Below are 13,737 nucleotides of genomic sequence, written 5' to 3'. Positions count from 1 at the left end.
TGATAAAATTTTGATAAATTTATTTATTTTTCTCCTTTGCAATATGAAAAAAAAACTTTATTATAGAAAATATCATATATCATATGATCTATTACAGAAAAAAATCAGACTTATAATTTAATCATCATCAATATTTTTTTTCCTTAAAAAATCTCAAATAAAACCTAAAGAAATTATTAAAAAATCACTTGGAATTGCGTTTTAAAATGTTTTTTTTATTTAAAAATAATTTTTTTTAATTTTCAGATTAGTATGTTTATATTAAAAATAAAAAATTATTATTTAAATATATATATATATATATATATATATATTTTAAAATAATAATTAATATCTCAATTCCAAACCTCCTAAGAAACAACGTCATCAACAAAGGGTTATCATCATTTGACCAAAAAGGAGTCTATTCATATATATATATATATATAAAGGAATTAATTTAATTTAATTTAACTGAAATCCAAAACAAATTAGCTTTGGAGAAGTAGCATAGCATGGACAGGCAGCTACAAGAAGAAAAAATAAGGAGGAGAAGGCAAAGTAAGATTAGATTTATTGAAATCTACGCTTCTTCTATCACCCAGTCTCTCCTTGTTTCTTTTCTATCCATACCAATCCCTCTTCCACGATCTTGTTGCTTCTTAGCTACTGCTTCACCTGTAAAACGCGACCAAAACAAACACAAATCAATCTCATCTCTCTCTTCTCCTCTGCGTTTTATATTTATATATATTTAGGGAGGAGTAGGGAGGCGATCACGAGTTTTCTTCGTTTCAGTTCTGAGAAGAACTCGTGATTTCTTCTACGCTTTCTGTTTCGCCCGATCTATCTCTCTCTCCGCCTATCTTACTTTTCATGTGCGTTTCTCCTCTCTTGCACAATTTTAATTATTTTTTAATGCTTCGGCTTTCATTCAAGTTTAATGAAGTAAACTACGTATTTAGCTTTGATCGAGCAAGGATTCACTACTTAATTTTTCTTTTCATTAATAATATCATGTTGCAGTGATTGATGTTCTATTGAACTCTTAAACAGCAGCTAACTTCAAGGTCTGGTTTATGTTTCTGGTCGTTTCCTTCTCTATCCTCGAATCTAAGCAGCCACAGCTGTTTTTTAGGAAAGAAAAGGGTAAGGTTTAGGAGTTGTTAGTCAAAATAGGCACGGGGATTACTTGATAATGGAGGTACTAAGCTGAGGGAGGTAACCAAATCGTAGGCAGGGAGCACATGCTTTTGTTTATTTGATTTGATTTTCAAGCGTTTTCATGGCTAGTTGGTGTGTATGGTAAATTCAACAAGTATGGATTGACTTGAGATGTGGTTTGGGAAGGAGAAGTTTCGAGGCGCTCTTTAGCTCTGTTTCCTGGCGATTTTTGTTTCCCTTTTCTTTTCCGTTGTCACTTTAGGGCAGGATTACCATCTGCTGGTATTTAAAATAATCATAATTAATGCTGTGGTTAGTTTTGCATTATTTAGGAATAACAAATTTAAAATCTTCAAGACTGATTTTTCTTTTTTGTTGTTCTATTCATATCAGGTTTGGCGTTCCTTTGACCTCCTTGTAAGCAGACACTCTCTCCCTTGATACATTTAGATTCGTATTTCTAGTCATTAATTTGATCTGGAGTTGTAAACACAATGGGAATCCTTGCACTCAGGTTCAGACTTCTGCTGGTTCATATATATATATATATATATATATATATATATATATATATATATATATATATATAGTGTTTTATTGTCTCTTCTTTGGACAAATTTTTCTTAGGTTTAGATTTGATGACAACCTTACCAATGAAATATTTGCATATGTTGTGTTGCAGTGCTGGTAGTAGAAAACCAAATGAGACCATGAGGATACTCTTAACTACATTTTTTGGAGTAGTTTTTGGCTTTTTGATAGGAGTATCTTTTCCGACCTTGTCATTGACTAAGGTATACAATTTTTAAAGTGCTTGTGTGATTTTTTCTTTCTTTTCTTTTGTTTGTGTTCTCTTTTTTTCGTATTATATGGATGACTATATTATCTAGTTTATATGCTTTCTTTTAGTTTAGTTTATATAACATTTATGTGGTCTCTGAATTTTGGCAGTCAAATAAGTCATCGGGCTTCTTTCCTGTCATTGATTTGGCATACAGCGAGAACAAACCAGGATCTAAAACCGTTTTGAGCCCTTGGTCTTCTATGAAGGGCAACAATAGTAGCTCAATGCAAGCACCAAATTCAAAAGATAAATCCAAGGTATGCCTCCTTTCTGGAATCTTAACATCATTATACAGAGATCCCCTGCATGATGCTTTCGGTACAAGATGGAGGATGTAGTTGAATCAAAATTTTGAAAATAAAAATAAAAACTGTGCATCTGGGATCACATCAGGAATTAGCTCTAACTTTGTTTTAAGTTTTAACTAGCATTGAGTCATTGAACTATCACCTAGCTCCAAACAAAACATGTTGCACTGTTTTGTACTTTGTTGGCCCGGCTTTTATTCTCATTCTGGACATGAATGGACATGGATGCTTAGTTGCAATCCTTCAAATATATGGGAAAATGTTAAAATAAAAATGTATTTGTGTTGTCTAATTGGGTTTGTAATTAAGTTTCTGACATCCGTACCTGTGCTGGAGCAACACAGGTTATGTGCTTTTAAGATAAATGATGTGGCTACATACAGGCGCCCATATCATGGTTTTTAAAGAGCACATTCCTTGTGGTAACCATATCTTGGGTATATTCATTATGATTCTCTTTTGCAGTGTGAACAATATATTATCACAAAACTCTTAATAGTATGAGCTGTATTACTTCCGTTGAATGAATATTGAACTCCTCAAACAAACATGGATACTTAAGTGTTCAATATGATCTCTTAATTAGAAGCAAGAACTCAGAAAAAAAAAAAAAAATGAACTGACGCATGTGAACATGGACTTGTATCTGACTCTATCCAAGTTTGAGCAACATAGGTACAACTGTTGTATACTATTTTAGATCCGTTAGATGCAAATTCACTTACGAAATATAATTTTTGTTGTCAGATGATGTTTGCATAACTTGAATAAGAGTGTTCTCATATATGGAAAAACTAAAGTAATATATGTGCTCATTCTAAATTTTCATTGTTACGCTTGTACTATACACAGATTTGGGTCCCTTCAAATCCCCGTGGTGCAGAAAGACTACCACCAGGATTTGTTGTTGCTGAGTCAGACTACTATTTACGAAGATTGTGGGGTGATCCCAAAGAGGTGAGCATTCTACAACCACTTTTTTTTATGTGATATTCAACCTTTAGCTCCCTCATATGCTACATGCAATTTTCTAGTGCATACTCGTTTGGCCTAGCTGCGGAATGTACAGACTGCTCTTTTGGTTTTGAATGATGCAACAGTTGTGATTAAGTTTGATGATGACAATCTTAGTTCACTTGTAAAATAGTACATACTGATTTTATTGTTAAGATAAGGGAGTTACCTGGAAAATGTTGCATTTAATAGAGCTACAATGGTACTATGACCCATAAAAAAAAGAAAGAGAAATGAAAGGGGGTGATTGCTATGAAGAGCTATCTCTAGATCCTTTGCCTAAGACACTTTCAATGGAAAAAAGGAATTAAAATATGCCGAGGCCAAGTTATATTTTAGAATTTAGAATAGCAACTTATGAAATCTTCATTCAAGTGGATACATAACATTGAATTGAAGCAACTAGCTGACTATTATCACACATACCGTTATTCTAAAGAAAACTTAGGAGGGGCAAGAGTATTGTCTCCCTTCTTTTCCTTTCTTATTTTTTGCCCACAAAGCCAATGTTATGCTCTAGAATCCATTAAATGATATTGTTGATGATTAGATTCCCTGCTGTTTACTTTTGTTGATTTTATTCTTTTCATGAAACAATATCCTCCGTTGTTTAATTATAATAACAGGCTAAACATCCTCAAATAACAGTAGTGGTGGTGTAGTAGTCTTTAATTGCAATTTTGAGATATTTGATCAAGTTGCATTTGCAGGATTTGACCAGGGCACCAAGATATCTTGTAACCTTCACTGTTGGCTACGATCAGAGAAAGAATATTGATGCATGTGTTAAAAAGGTCAGTCCTGTGTGGTGTGTGCATGTTTATGAGCTCATGGTGATCTTGTATGAGCATGTGAATAACTTTGTCTCTCTCACAGTTTTCAGAGAACTTTACTATCCTTCTATTCCATTATGACGGGCGAGTTTCTGAATGGGATGAATTTGAGTGGTCGAAGAGTGCCATTCATGTGAGTGCCCGGAAACAGACTAAATGGTGAGTAGCTATTGCTGATTTCTATTTAAAAATGTAAGCTCACAAATTAAAGTCCCCCATTGACTATCACAAAGGGAAAAAATCCCTTTTAACTCATGGCCTCAGTCTTTATTTGACTAATGCTCATAAGTTTAAGCTTTGAATTTTTTTCTAGGTGGTATGCTAAGAGGTTTTTACATCCTGATATTGTGGCACCGTATGACTACATATTTATCTGGGATGAAGACCTGGGAGTAGAGCATTTCAATGCAGAAGAGTAAGTGTTAGATATAAAATAGTTCTTTTATGCTTATGCCAGCTCACTAGACTAAAAGCTTTGCCACGCTTTCTTGTACACTTTTAGATATATAAAACTAGTGAAGAAGCATGGCTTGGAGATTTCACAGCCTGGCCTGGAACCTAACAAAGGGTTAACATGGCAGATGACAAAGAGAAGAGGTGATAGTGAAGTTCACAAGTAAGAATGATGGAATACTGCCCCTGAAAGTTATAAAAGAAAAGGAAAAAGAATGATGAAATGCTCATATATTTTTTTTAAGGAATGATTATTAGTTGATTAACATATTTTTTTTTTTATAGAAAACAGATATGGAATTATGATTTATTTATGAACTAATGGTTTTATCCCTTTGCCTGAATTTATATCAGGATAACAGATGAGAAACCAGGCTGGTGCACTGACCCACATCTACCACCTTGTGCAGCGTATGGGCTTCTTTAACTATTGATTTTGTTATTGTTGTTTTATGCCCTGGCTCTTTAGTTTTTATTTGACTATTTTGTAAAAAGGCTTAAAGAGATTATCCTCTTCTGGACCCAGGTTTGTTGAAATCATGGCTCCAGTGTTTTCACGAGATGCTTGGCGCTGTGTGTGGCATATGATTCAGGTATGGATTGCTGTGCTACAGTTTCTCACTTTATCACTTTTAAGAATCCATTCCTTAACTCTTTCTCCCTTAGTATATGGCACTAGAGTTTGATTGCATTATGGAATTTGCAGAATGACTTGGTCCATGGTTGGGGTCTTGATTTTGCTCTTAGAAAATGTATAGAGGTAGCCGACCTACTTCCAGCCTCCTCATTTATTTGTTCTTTATTTTGAATTCTTATTGGTGACATCAACATGAAACTCTTTAATTAAATTTCTCTTTAAAAAAACAGCCTGCCCATGAGAAGATAGGAGTTGTAGATTCTCAGTGGATTGTTCATCAAACTATTCCCTCTCTTGGGAACCAGGTAAATGGATATGACCAGCCTCAATGAATTTCCTCTGTTTTAACCCTAGTATAAACTCCAAATACATGCTGGAATGAAATACTTATCATCGCTTGATTGCTTCTCCAGGGCGAGTCACAAAATGGGAAGAAACCGTGGCAAGGGGTAGGCAAATATTTCTATCATCATCAGTATTCCTTTTCATTTCATTTTGTTTGCATTTCATCGTCCAGTGTCGCTTGCTATTATAATTTATAACCATCCAAATGCTCAATATTCTGCCGTTGAGTGACCGTACAAAAGTACAAGAATATCTTTCACCTTTTCGTCTCTCTTAGTGTCTGTTTTCCAGACTAACAAATTCACTTAGAGAAATTCAGATTTGCTCGTCAAAACCACAGCAAACTGGTCTGTTTATCAAATATGATAACTTTCTCTGCTGGTGCCAGGTAAAGGAGAGGTGCAGGAAGGAGTGGACTATGTTTCAGAACCGGCTGGCCAGCGCAGAAAGGACATATTTTAGGACAGCGGGGCTTGATCCTCCCAATTCTAATGGTCACTAGAAGCTCATAACGACTACACTGATTAGGTTTGATATAAATCTGTACAATTTATCATTGTATGACAGTTATTTATTAGCGAATCACAGTTATTTAAATCTGTAGAATTTAAATACATTTTAAAACACTTGTATTGTGCAGGGGATTCCTTTTCCCCCCCTAAATTTTCTTCTCCGTCTAGGTCTAGGGCCTTTTTGGTGTCAATCAATGTGTAGGACCTTTGCTTTGAATAAATTAGACATCTAGTCCTGCACCAAGATAAATTTTTCACATTTCCAGGAGCTAGCCAGTTTCAAAAAAAAAACTGGCTCGCCCTGTAACAAAACGCGTCTTTCTGTGCACATCCATTATTTGACATGCTTGTCTTTTTCAAAAAGGTTAGCGTGTTTTTTTTTTTTTGGGAAACTAGCATGGGTTGAACCGTAAAAATTTTTATGATGATATTCTCGGTATTATTAAAAAAACTCTTAACAAAATGAATTTAATGATATTAAATATCATCAACTGGAGTGACTTACTTGTATTGTTTAAATAAGCTTTAGTGTATCTATTAAAAATGTTGAAATTATTGACCATGACTTTTAACAACTAAACTATGTTATTTTTCAACAAAGTTATTTTTAACCAATTTACCAAAATATTTCTTGAACTATATTATATAGGAAAAATACCCATTTTTTTAGCATTCTAGGTTTGATAACAATAAAAAGTTTCAGGCTCACTGACTGTCTTACAAAAAGGCAGGTTGTAATTGTTCTCTTCACTAGATGCAAAAATGATCTCGTGAGAAGTAAGTTCACCATTAATTTTTAATGACTCCTAGGAATATCTTTTGGTCCTTTTTGTTGTACACAAGGCTACCCCTAGGATTAAACAGGTTCTTCGTTGAAAGGAGGGATGCAGAAACAAGAAGGAAAATGACAAAAAAAATAAAATCCTGCAAGTTTAACTGTTCTAAGTCAGGTGATATTTTGTTAATTGTCTCGAAAAGTTTAGGTGTATATATAAGCTTGGAGCCCAATACAACACAGAAGAAAATAAATAGGAGAATTAAAGTTTGCAACAACTAATTAGAAAACAAATGGTAGAATTAAGGTGTTATTTTGTAACTAGTTGATGTTACAACAGTTTTTCAAAAAGTAGCTATTAGAAATGTTAAAAAGCTTTTATGAAACATATAGTTATTAGAAAATTAATTCCAAGAGTTTAAAAAATTGTAGTGTCATTTTAAGGGCTAAAAATAAATTATTACTAAAGACAAAAGGTTCAGAAAGTATAGGTGTTGTCTCGCGCGCGCGGGGTCAATAAAATGTTTTCTCTTACACGACCTAACTTTATATACGCGAGCCTACCACCTTATCCTTGTTGGTTACTAGCCTACATCAAAGTTCACTTTATAAACATTAAAAAGAAGGTCTTATTTTTTCAATGTGGAATTAGAAGCCCATTAATATATACACTCTTTGTTCACAAGGAGAAAGTAACTTAATCTCTCAAACTTTATTTTTACAACAATCCCCAATATATTCAAAATATTTTTTTGGAATAAGAATATGCTTGTTGAATTTCTATCCATTGAGTGTAATGCATCCAAACTGGTGTCTTTTGAACTATAAACCAGATCATAAAAAGTGAGATTTAACTTATAGAATTATTGGTGAAGTTTTTAACTTCTATAAACCAAAAATTCTTATTGTAAGTTAGGTATCTCACCAATCACATTATACCTCCTATAATTTCTTGTTGTTTAACTCGGTTTTATGCTAATAGGCCATGCACGCACTTGGTTATTCATGAGTGCTCTAGAGATTTGTTAGTATCTCATAGGAGCAGCCCCACTCCACACTCATATAGATGATTCCATTAAGTATTCACTACAATTTAAAAACTATCCATAAGGAATGTGGAATTTATTAAGAGCTTTTTTAGTTCATCATCTCTTTAATTATAGACTAGCAGTATTCTCATATCATAGGAAAAGACTTGTTTTATAATGCTATTGAATCACGAATGACTTTGTTTTCACTCATATCAACCTAATTCATAGGATCTATAATCATATAAGTTGAGCTACCATTATTTTGATTTCTTAATTAACATAAGTCTTATTCCTCTCGATGTTTCTATATCATCTCTATACCAAGTGGTTTAGTAAAAGGATCGACCAAATTCATTTCTAACTTCACATAATCAATTGAAATAATTTCATCGTTTAGCAACTGCTTTATAACATCGTGTCGTAATCAAATATTTTGATTTTTACCATTGAAAGATTTATTCTTTGGTTATTGTCACTTGGCAATCACAATACATTGATATAGAATGTGTTGGTTTTACTCTCAATGGAATTTCAGTTAAAAAATTCCTCAACCAATCAACTTAATTTCCTGCTGATTCTAAAGCTATAAATTATGACTCAATGGTAAATCAAGCGATTAAACTTTGCTTGGATGATTTCCAAGACACTGCACCACCATCAAGAATAAATATATAACTACTAGTAATCTCATTTGAATATGAAATTCAGTTAGCATTGTTATATCTTTCTAATACAGTGAGAAATCCACTATATAGAATACCATAGTCCATGATACCTTTCAAATATTTTATTAGTTGGACTATCGCCGCCCAATGCTTATGATTGAGATTTTGTTTATATCTACACACATTGTATGCATTGACTCCTAATAATCTGAGCATACTCAAGCTGAGCAATAACTTCACCTTTATTTTTCTTTAATTGAGTGTTAACATCATAAGAAGTACTCATGGGTGTCACATAAAAGTGACCAAACTTCTTGATAAGTTTCTCTACATAATGTTCTTGTGTTAACATTATACCATTGTCTCTTCTTATAATCTTAATATCCAATATTATACTAGCTTTACCCATATCTTTCATATCAAATTTAGAGGTTAAGAAATGTTTAGTGTTATACATGACATTCATACTAGTACAAAAAACAAACATATTATGTACATATAAAATAATGATCATATATTTATTATCAATAGACTTAGTATACAAACATTTATCCACTCTAACTAAAGAAAAACCATCACTTAAAACAACTTGATCAAATTTCTCATAATACTATTTTGGAGCTTGCTTTAAGCCTTAGAGACCTTTTCAACTTACAAATTTTATTCTTTTATCTAGGAACTAAACAACCTTTAGGTCGTAAAATATATATCTCTTCTCCTAAATTACCATTTAGAAAAGTCATTTTAACATTCATTTGATGTATAAAAAGGTTATAAATTGAAGCTAAATCAATTAAAACTCTAGTTAAAGAAATTCTAGTTGCAGGTGAAAAGATATCAAAATAATCCATATTTTATTTTTGAGTAAAATCTTTTGCAACTAATCTTGCTTTGTATTTATCTATAGAACCATTAGGAAAATATTTTCTTTTAAAAATCCACATGCAACCAATAGGTTTAGCACATGGGGAAAAATCAACAATATCTCACTTTTGATTTTGTAAAAGCAAATCAATCTTAACTTTATTTGTTTCTTTCCAAAACAAAGGATCAGAAGAAGAGATAGCTTCAGATTATGTCTTTAAATCCTTATCTACTAGGTATGTGAAAAAATTATTTTCAAATGAATTATTTTCTTTGTTTCTTACTCCTTCTCACTTCTTCAATATAAGTTTCATCAAATAACTCATGTGAGATAGTGTCATATATCATTCGTTTCCTTGTAGTTGTAATACATACAAATTACTCATGGGAGATAGTGCTTAAAATGAAGTGTCTACAAACCTTGCTCTCATGTGTCCATGGTTCGGCATTATCACTAGTTTTAGGATCGATAAGAACATAAGCAACTTCATGCATGTCAAGGACACAAAAAATCCTTTTTTGCTACCTTCTAACTCAATCTTTGAAATACTAGGGAATGACTTAGCTAATAACAGAGTGACAGCAACAACAACAAAGTTGACGACATGAGAGATGGTAACAGTAGAGTTCTTAACAATATTAGTGTTGAGGACAACAATGTTATCGGCATCAATATTTTTGTCCATGTTACTAAAATATCCTTAAGATTGTTGTAAACAAAATACGATGAAGAATAGAAACAAAATAAAACTTGAGGCGTGTACAAACACTGTCCTAACTTAGGACTCCTAAGGATATTTCCTCAACACAAGGCTATCATACCGGATTCAACAAGTTTCTTCTCTAATATGAGGGTCACAAAAATATCTAGATCAAGAGCGAAAGAAAATACCAGCAAGTTTTACAAACACAAAAAAATAAAATGATTTTCGGCACACTTTGATTATAAGAGTGCATGGTATATATAGGCTGTTAGCATGAAATAACTAGGCAAGAAATAAATTAGAGAATTAAAGAGTTGTAAAAAAAAAGATATTAGAAAATTAAAAAGTTGTAATTGTTGAAAAAAGTTTTTTAAAAAAAGAACTGTTAGGATTTTGTGACTATTAGAAAATTAATTCCAATTGTTTTAAAATTGTGGTTTCAGTTTAAGGGCCAAAAACAAAGTATTGTTGGAGACAAAAAGTTTAAAAAGTATAGGCATTGCCTCTAACATAGGGAGGGCAATCAGAGGTTTTCCGCTTGCTCGACTCAACCTTATGCGCGCGAAGCCACTATCATTTTCTTGTTGGTAAATATCTCATATCAAAGTTCACTATATAAATACTAAATGAAAGTCTTATTCTTTCAATGTGAGATAGAAAGCTTTATACATACTTTATATTCACACGAAGTAAATTATGTTTTTTCAATGTGGAATAAAAACATTATGAAATAGTCTTTTATTATTTACAACATATTTATCCTTTATAATTTTAGAAAGTGTTTGTTTTATGGTTGTATTTGTTTTTGAAATTGTTTTTTACCCTAAAATTATTAAATTGATGTTTTTAATTTTTATTTTTTTATATGCTAATATAAAAATAAAAAAAATCTAAAAATATATCATTTCATATATTTTTTATTAAAAAACATTAAGCACCGTATTGTCAAACATAAACATTCTAAAACGCTAACCAAACAAAATCTAAAAATTGTTTAGGGCTCGCAGCAAACTGATTTATAAACTTGCTATATGTTCTTTGACAAGGTTTGCAGAGATAATCGTAATCGTACCTCTCATCCTCAGCTTTGCTCAACAAAACGCATCGCATGGTAAGACTTAAGAGGATTGAATTACAGACATCAAAGGCGGGTCCCAGTCCAACTCATTATAAGGTGGGACCGAGACATCACACCAATCCCAGGAATCAAGAAACTTCCACTTAACTGAGAGGTCTCTAAACTTGCCATCAGGCACAACCTCATTGGCCTACACAAAAGCTCAAAGACACGTGCCCCCATTCTCTCTTTGCGTGCCTCATGCTGGTTTAAAATTTAAATCACAATCTTTGTGGTCCCTCAAGTTTCACATTCTGGTCAAAGTTATCCCTTACAAAAACATTCATATATATATATATATATTTAATCAATTATTTAAATCACTCTACAAAAATGATAATTTAAAAGTAAATTAATAAATTTAGAGATGTCTTTTTATATGAGTTCTTAAATATAATTTTCATTAAAACATCTATGATACACATCACAAACCCTTTTTTAATTATTGGTTTGTTTACTATGCCTCTACTGTAGTCATTGTTGTTCTTGTGTTAATTTTGTTTGTCATTGGCTTTGTGTTTTCTCATGGATCATTATGTGAAAAAAAATTAATTTTTTAAAATTTTAATTAATAAAGGAAATTAAATTATTGGAATTTTTACTTAATTTAAAAAAATAATTATTTTTATTCTTGTGAAATTGAAAATTGCAGCTTCTATTAAAATTTAACTGTTAATTTTATTTGATAAAAATCATAAGGTGTTATTTTTAGAAACGATTATCTATTTAAAAATAGATTGTCATATTTCCATAAGAATTGGATTTTTTTAGTTTTATTTACCTTCTAATCTAAAAATAAATTATCTTTACTACTTATTTTTATTCAAATTATTGTAAACTTAATTTTGTTATTTGTTTTCAATCTTTATGTACACGTGGCATTATCCTGTGCCTTTTACCAATGGATCCGGACGGAGGGACACGCGTGATATTGAAAGTATAAAGTTTCGGTTTCCCAATTGTGTTTTTAGTATAGGTGCTTGTGTGACCAAACAATGAAACTTGAGGGACTACATGTTTAATTTATCCTTGAAACAATCACTCATCAAACTCCACTTCCAGAAGCCCTACACGTGTCGCCACGTGTAGCTCGTCATGGTGAGGCCAATGAACCTGGGTTACATACTGGTGGTTTCGGGGCCTCTGCATTTATATCGGGGATCAACCTAATTCAAGGACGACTGAGTTTATAATTCGAGCTCGGAATGTGTAGGTGACTAATTTGCTTGCGCAGATATTCCTTGCTCCGTCCTCCTGCCAGAATTTACAAGACGCGTGCTTTTCTTCTGCCTTGGTGGGCTATTGAAACATTAGGAGAGAGCTGCATATATATATATATATATATATATATATGGGGCTCTCAAGTTTCCCTGGTGCAGCTGAAGGAGTGCTGCCTGTGCTGGTAATGAACACAGTCTTATCAGTTGCTCTGCTTAAGAGCATGGTGAGGTCAGTGCTGCAATTAGTGGTGGGTGCAAATTGGACTCCGCCAGATTATGAGGAAGAACCAGACGAGTATCGTCGAGAAAATGCGAGAGAGAGAAGAATATCAATAACCCAGTTCAAGTCTTTGAACCAGAATGATGGCGGTGCTAGGAATAGTGCCATGGAATGTTGTGTGTGCCTTTGTGGGTTTGAAGCTGAAGAGGAGGTGAGTGAGCTTTCTTGCAAGCATTTCTTCCACAGAGGTTGTTTAGACAAGTGGTTTGATAACATCCATGCTACCTGCCCTCTTTGTCGATCTAACCTTTAATTAGATTCATAAATTTTGTCTTGGGTCATGAGTGTTGAGGATTTTTGAGGAATATTAATGGTACTGTTCACTTTTATGTCTTTTTTTTTTTTTTTTTGCTGTCGTCGTCGTCTTAGTTCACGAGTGCTGAGAATTTTGGAGGAATCTTAATTGTGTTCACTTTATGTTTTTTTTTTAATAAAAAATGTAACTGTTTTTTTGCAAAATTAGAGAGAAGGTTGTTATGATCTTGCTTTTATATTATGCGTAAGCTAAGTTGTGTTTAAGGCTACAAGCACACAAAAAAATAGCTAGGAGTATAGAAAAAATTAAGGGGTTTGAAACATTTCTTCTAGCTTAAGGTAAATGAATATCTTGTGATTTTTAAAATATTTAAGAAATATATATTTTTTATTTTTTATATATATCTAATAAATGGGATCTTAACAATTTTCAATTTTATACTTGAAATCTTTAATGAATAATTTTTATTTTATAAAATATAATTGATAAATATATTTTATTTATTTTCATAGTAAAGGTTTTGGGCTGTTATCAACTAACTCTTTGCTTAAACCGACTCTGCATTTTATACATATCTTTTATGCTATAGTTCAAAAATGTGAAAATATATTTTGTATTTTTAATTTTTTTTTAAAAAATCTATTAATTGCTAACTATTTTTTTTTAAACAATTTATGATAGAACTCATCCAATGATGCAGCAATGAAAATTATATTTAAGAATATTTATTATATAT

The 13,737-nt window shown here is 32.2% G+C and overlaps 2 protein-coding genes across 6 annotated transcripts; both read left to right on the top strand.

Annotated features, from left to right (window-relative positions):
• Positions 1–418: 418 nt before the first annotated feature.
• Positions 419–6,339, top strand: LOC7477084 (uncharacterized). Of its 5 annotated transcripts, none has more exons than XM_024609514.2 (15): positions 419–540; positions 1,537–1,657; positions 1,826–1,937; positions 2,095–2,244; positions 3,148–3,252; positions 4,020–4,103; positions 4,186–4,301; positions 4,456–4,557; positions 4,645–4,758; positions 4,950–5,006; positions 5,122–5,188; positions 5,302–5,355; positions 5,463–5,537; positions 5,646–5,681; positions 5,966–6,339. In XM_024609514.2, the coding sequence occupies exons 2-15, from the start codon at positions 1,638–1,640 to the stop codon at positions 6,077–6,079; spliced, it is 1,206 nt and encodes a 401-aa protein (XP_024465282.1). In that variant the 5' UTR covers positions 419–540; positions 1,537–1,637; the 3' UTR covers positions 6,080–6,339. The 5 variants fall into 5 exon arrangements, with proteins under 5 accessions (XP_024465282.1, XP_024465284.1, XP_024465281.1 ...); XM_024609516.2 differs by having other exon boundaries at positions 457–540; positions 1,537–1,560; XM_024609513.2 differs by having other exon boundaries at positions 463–857; positions 1,537–1,560.
• Positions 6,340–12,011: 5,672 nt separating this feature from the next.
• Positions 12,012–13,089, top strand: LOC7477085 (probable E3 ubiquitin-protein ligase XERICO). Its single transcript, XM_002314558.4, has one exon. The coding sequence runs from the start codon at positions 12,597–12,599 to the stop codon at positions 12,996–12,998; it is 402 nt and encodes a 133-aa protein (XP_002314594.1). The 5' UTR covers positions 12,012–12,596; the 3' UTR covers positions 12,999–13,089.
• Positions 13,090–13,737: the final 648 nt, after the last annotated feature.

The sequence above is a fragment of the Populus trichocarpa genome, chromosome 10 (genome assembly GCF_000002775.5).
Source record: "Populus trichocarpa isolate Nisqually-1 chromosome 10, P.trichocarpa_v4.1, whole genome shotgun sequence".
NCBI lineage: Eukaryota > Viridiplantae > Streptophyta > Magnoliopsida > Malpighiales > Salicaceae > Populus > Populus trichocarpa.
The sequence above is the reverse complement of the archived record's forward strand: the minus strand, read 5'-3'. Positions and strand labels throughout refer to the sequence as shown.

What these genes read in the sequence shown, in the direction of transcription:
- LOC7477084 (XM_024609513.2), top strand. An exon ending in CGACCTTGTCATTGACTAAG is followed by an intron (nt 1,938 to 2,094) that starts GTATACAATTTT and finishes GAATTTTGGCAG; the next exon opens with TCAAATAAGTCATCGGGCTT. An exon ending in TGTGGGGTGATCCCAAAGAG is followed by an intron (nt 3,253 to 4,019) that starts GTGAGCATTCTA and finishes TTGCATTTGCAG; the next exon opens with GATTTGACCAGGGCACCAAG.
- LOC7477085 (XM_002314558.4), top strand. Translation starts at nt 12,597, where the DNA reads ATGGGGCTCTCAAGTTTCCCTGGTGCAGCTGAAGGAGTGCTGCCTGTG.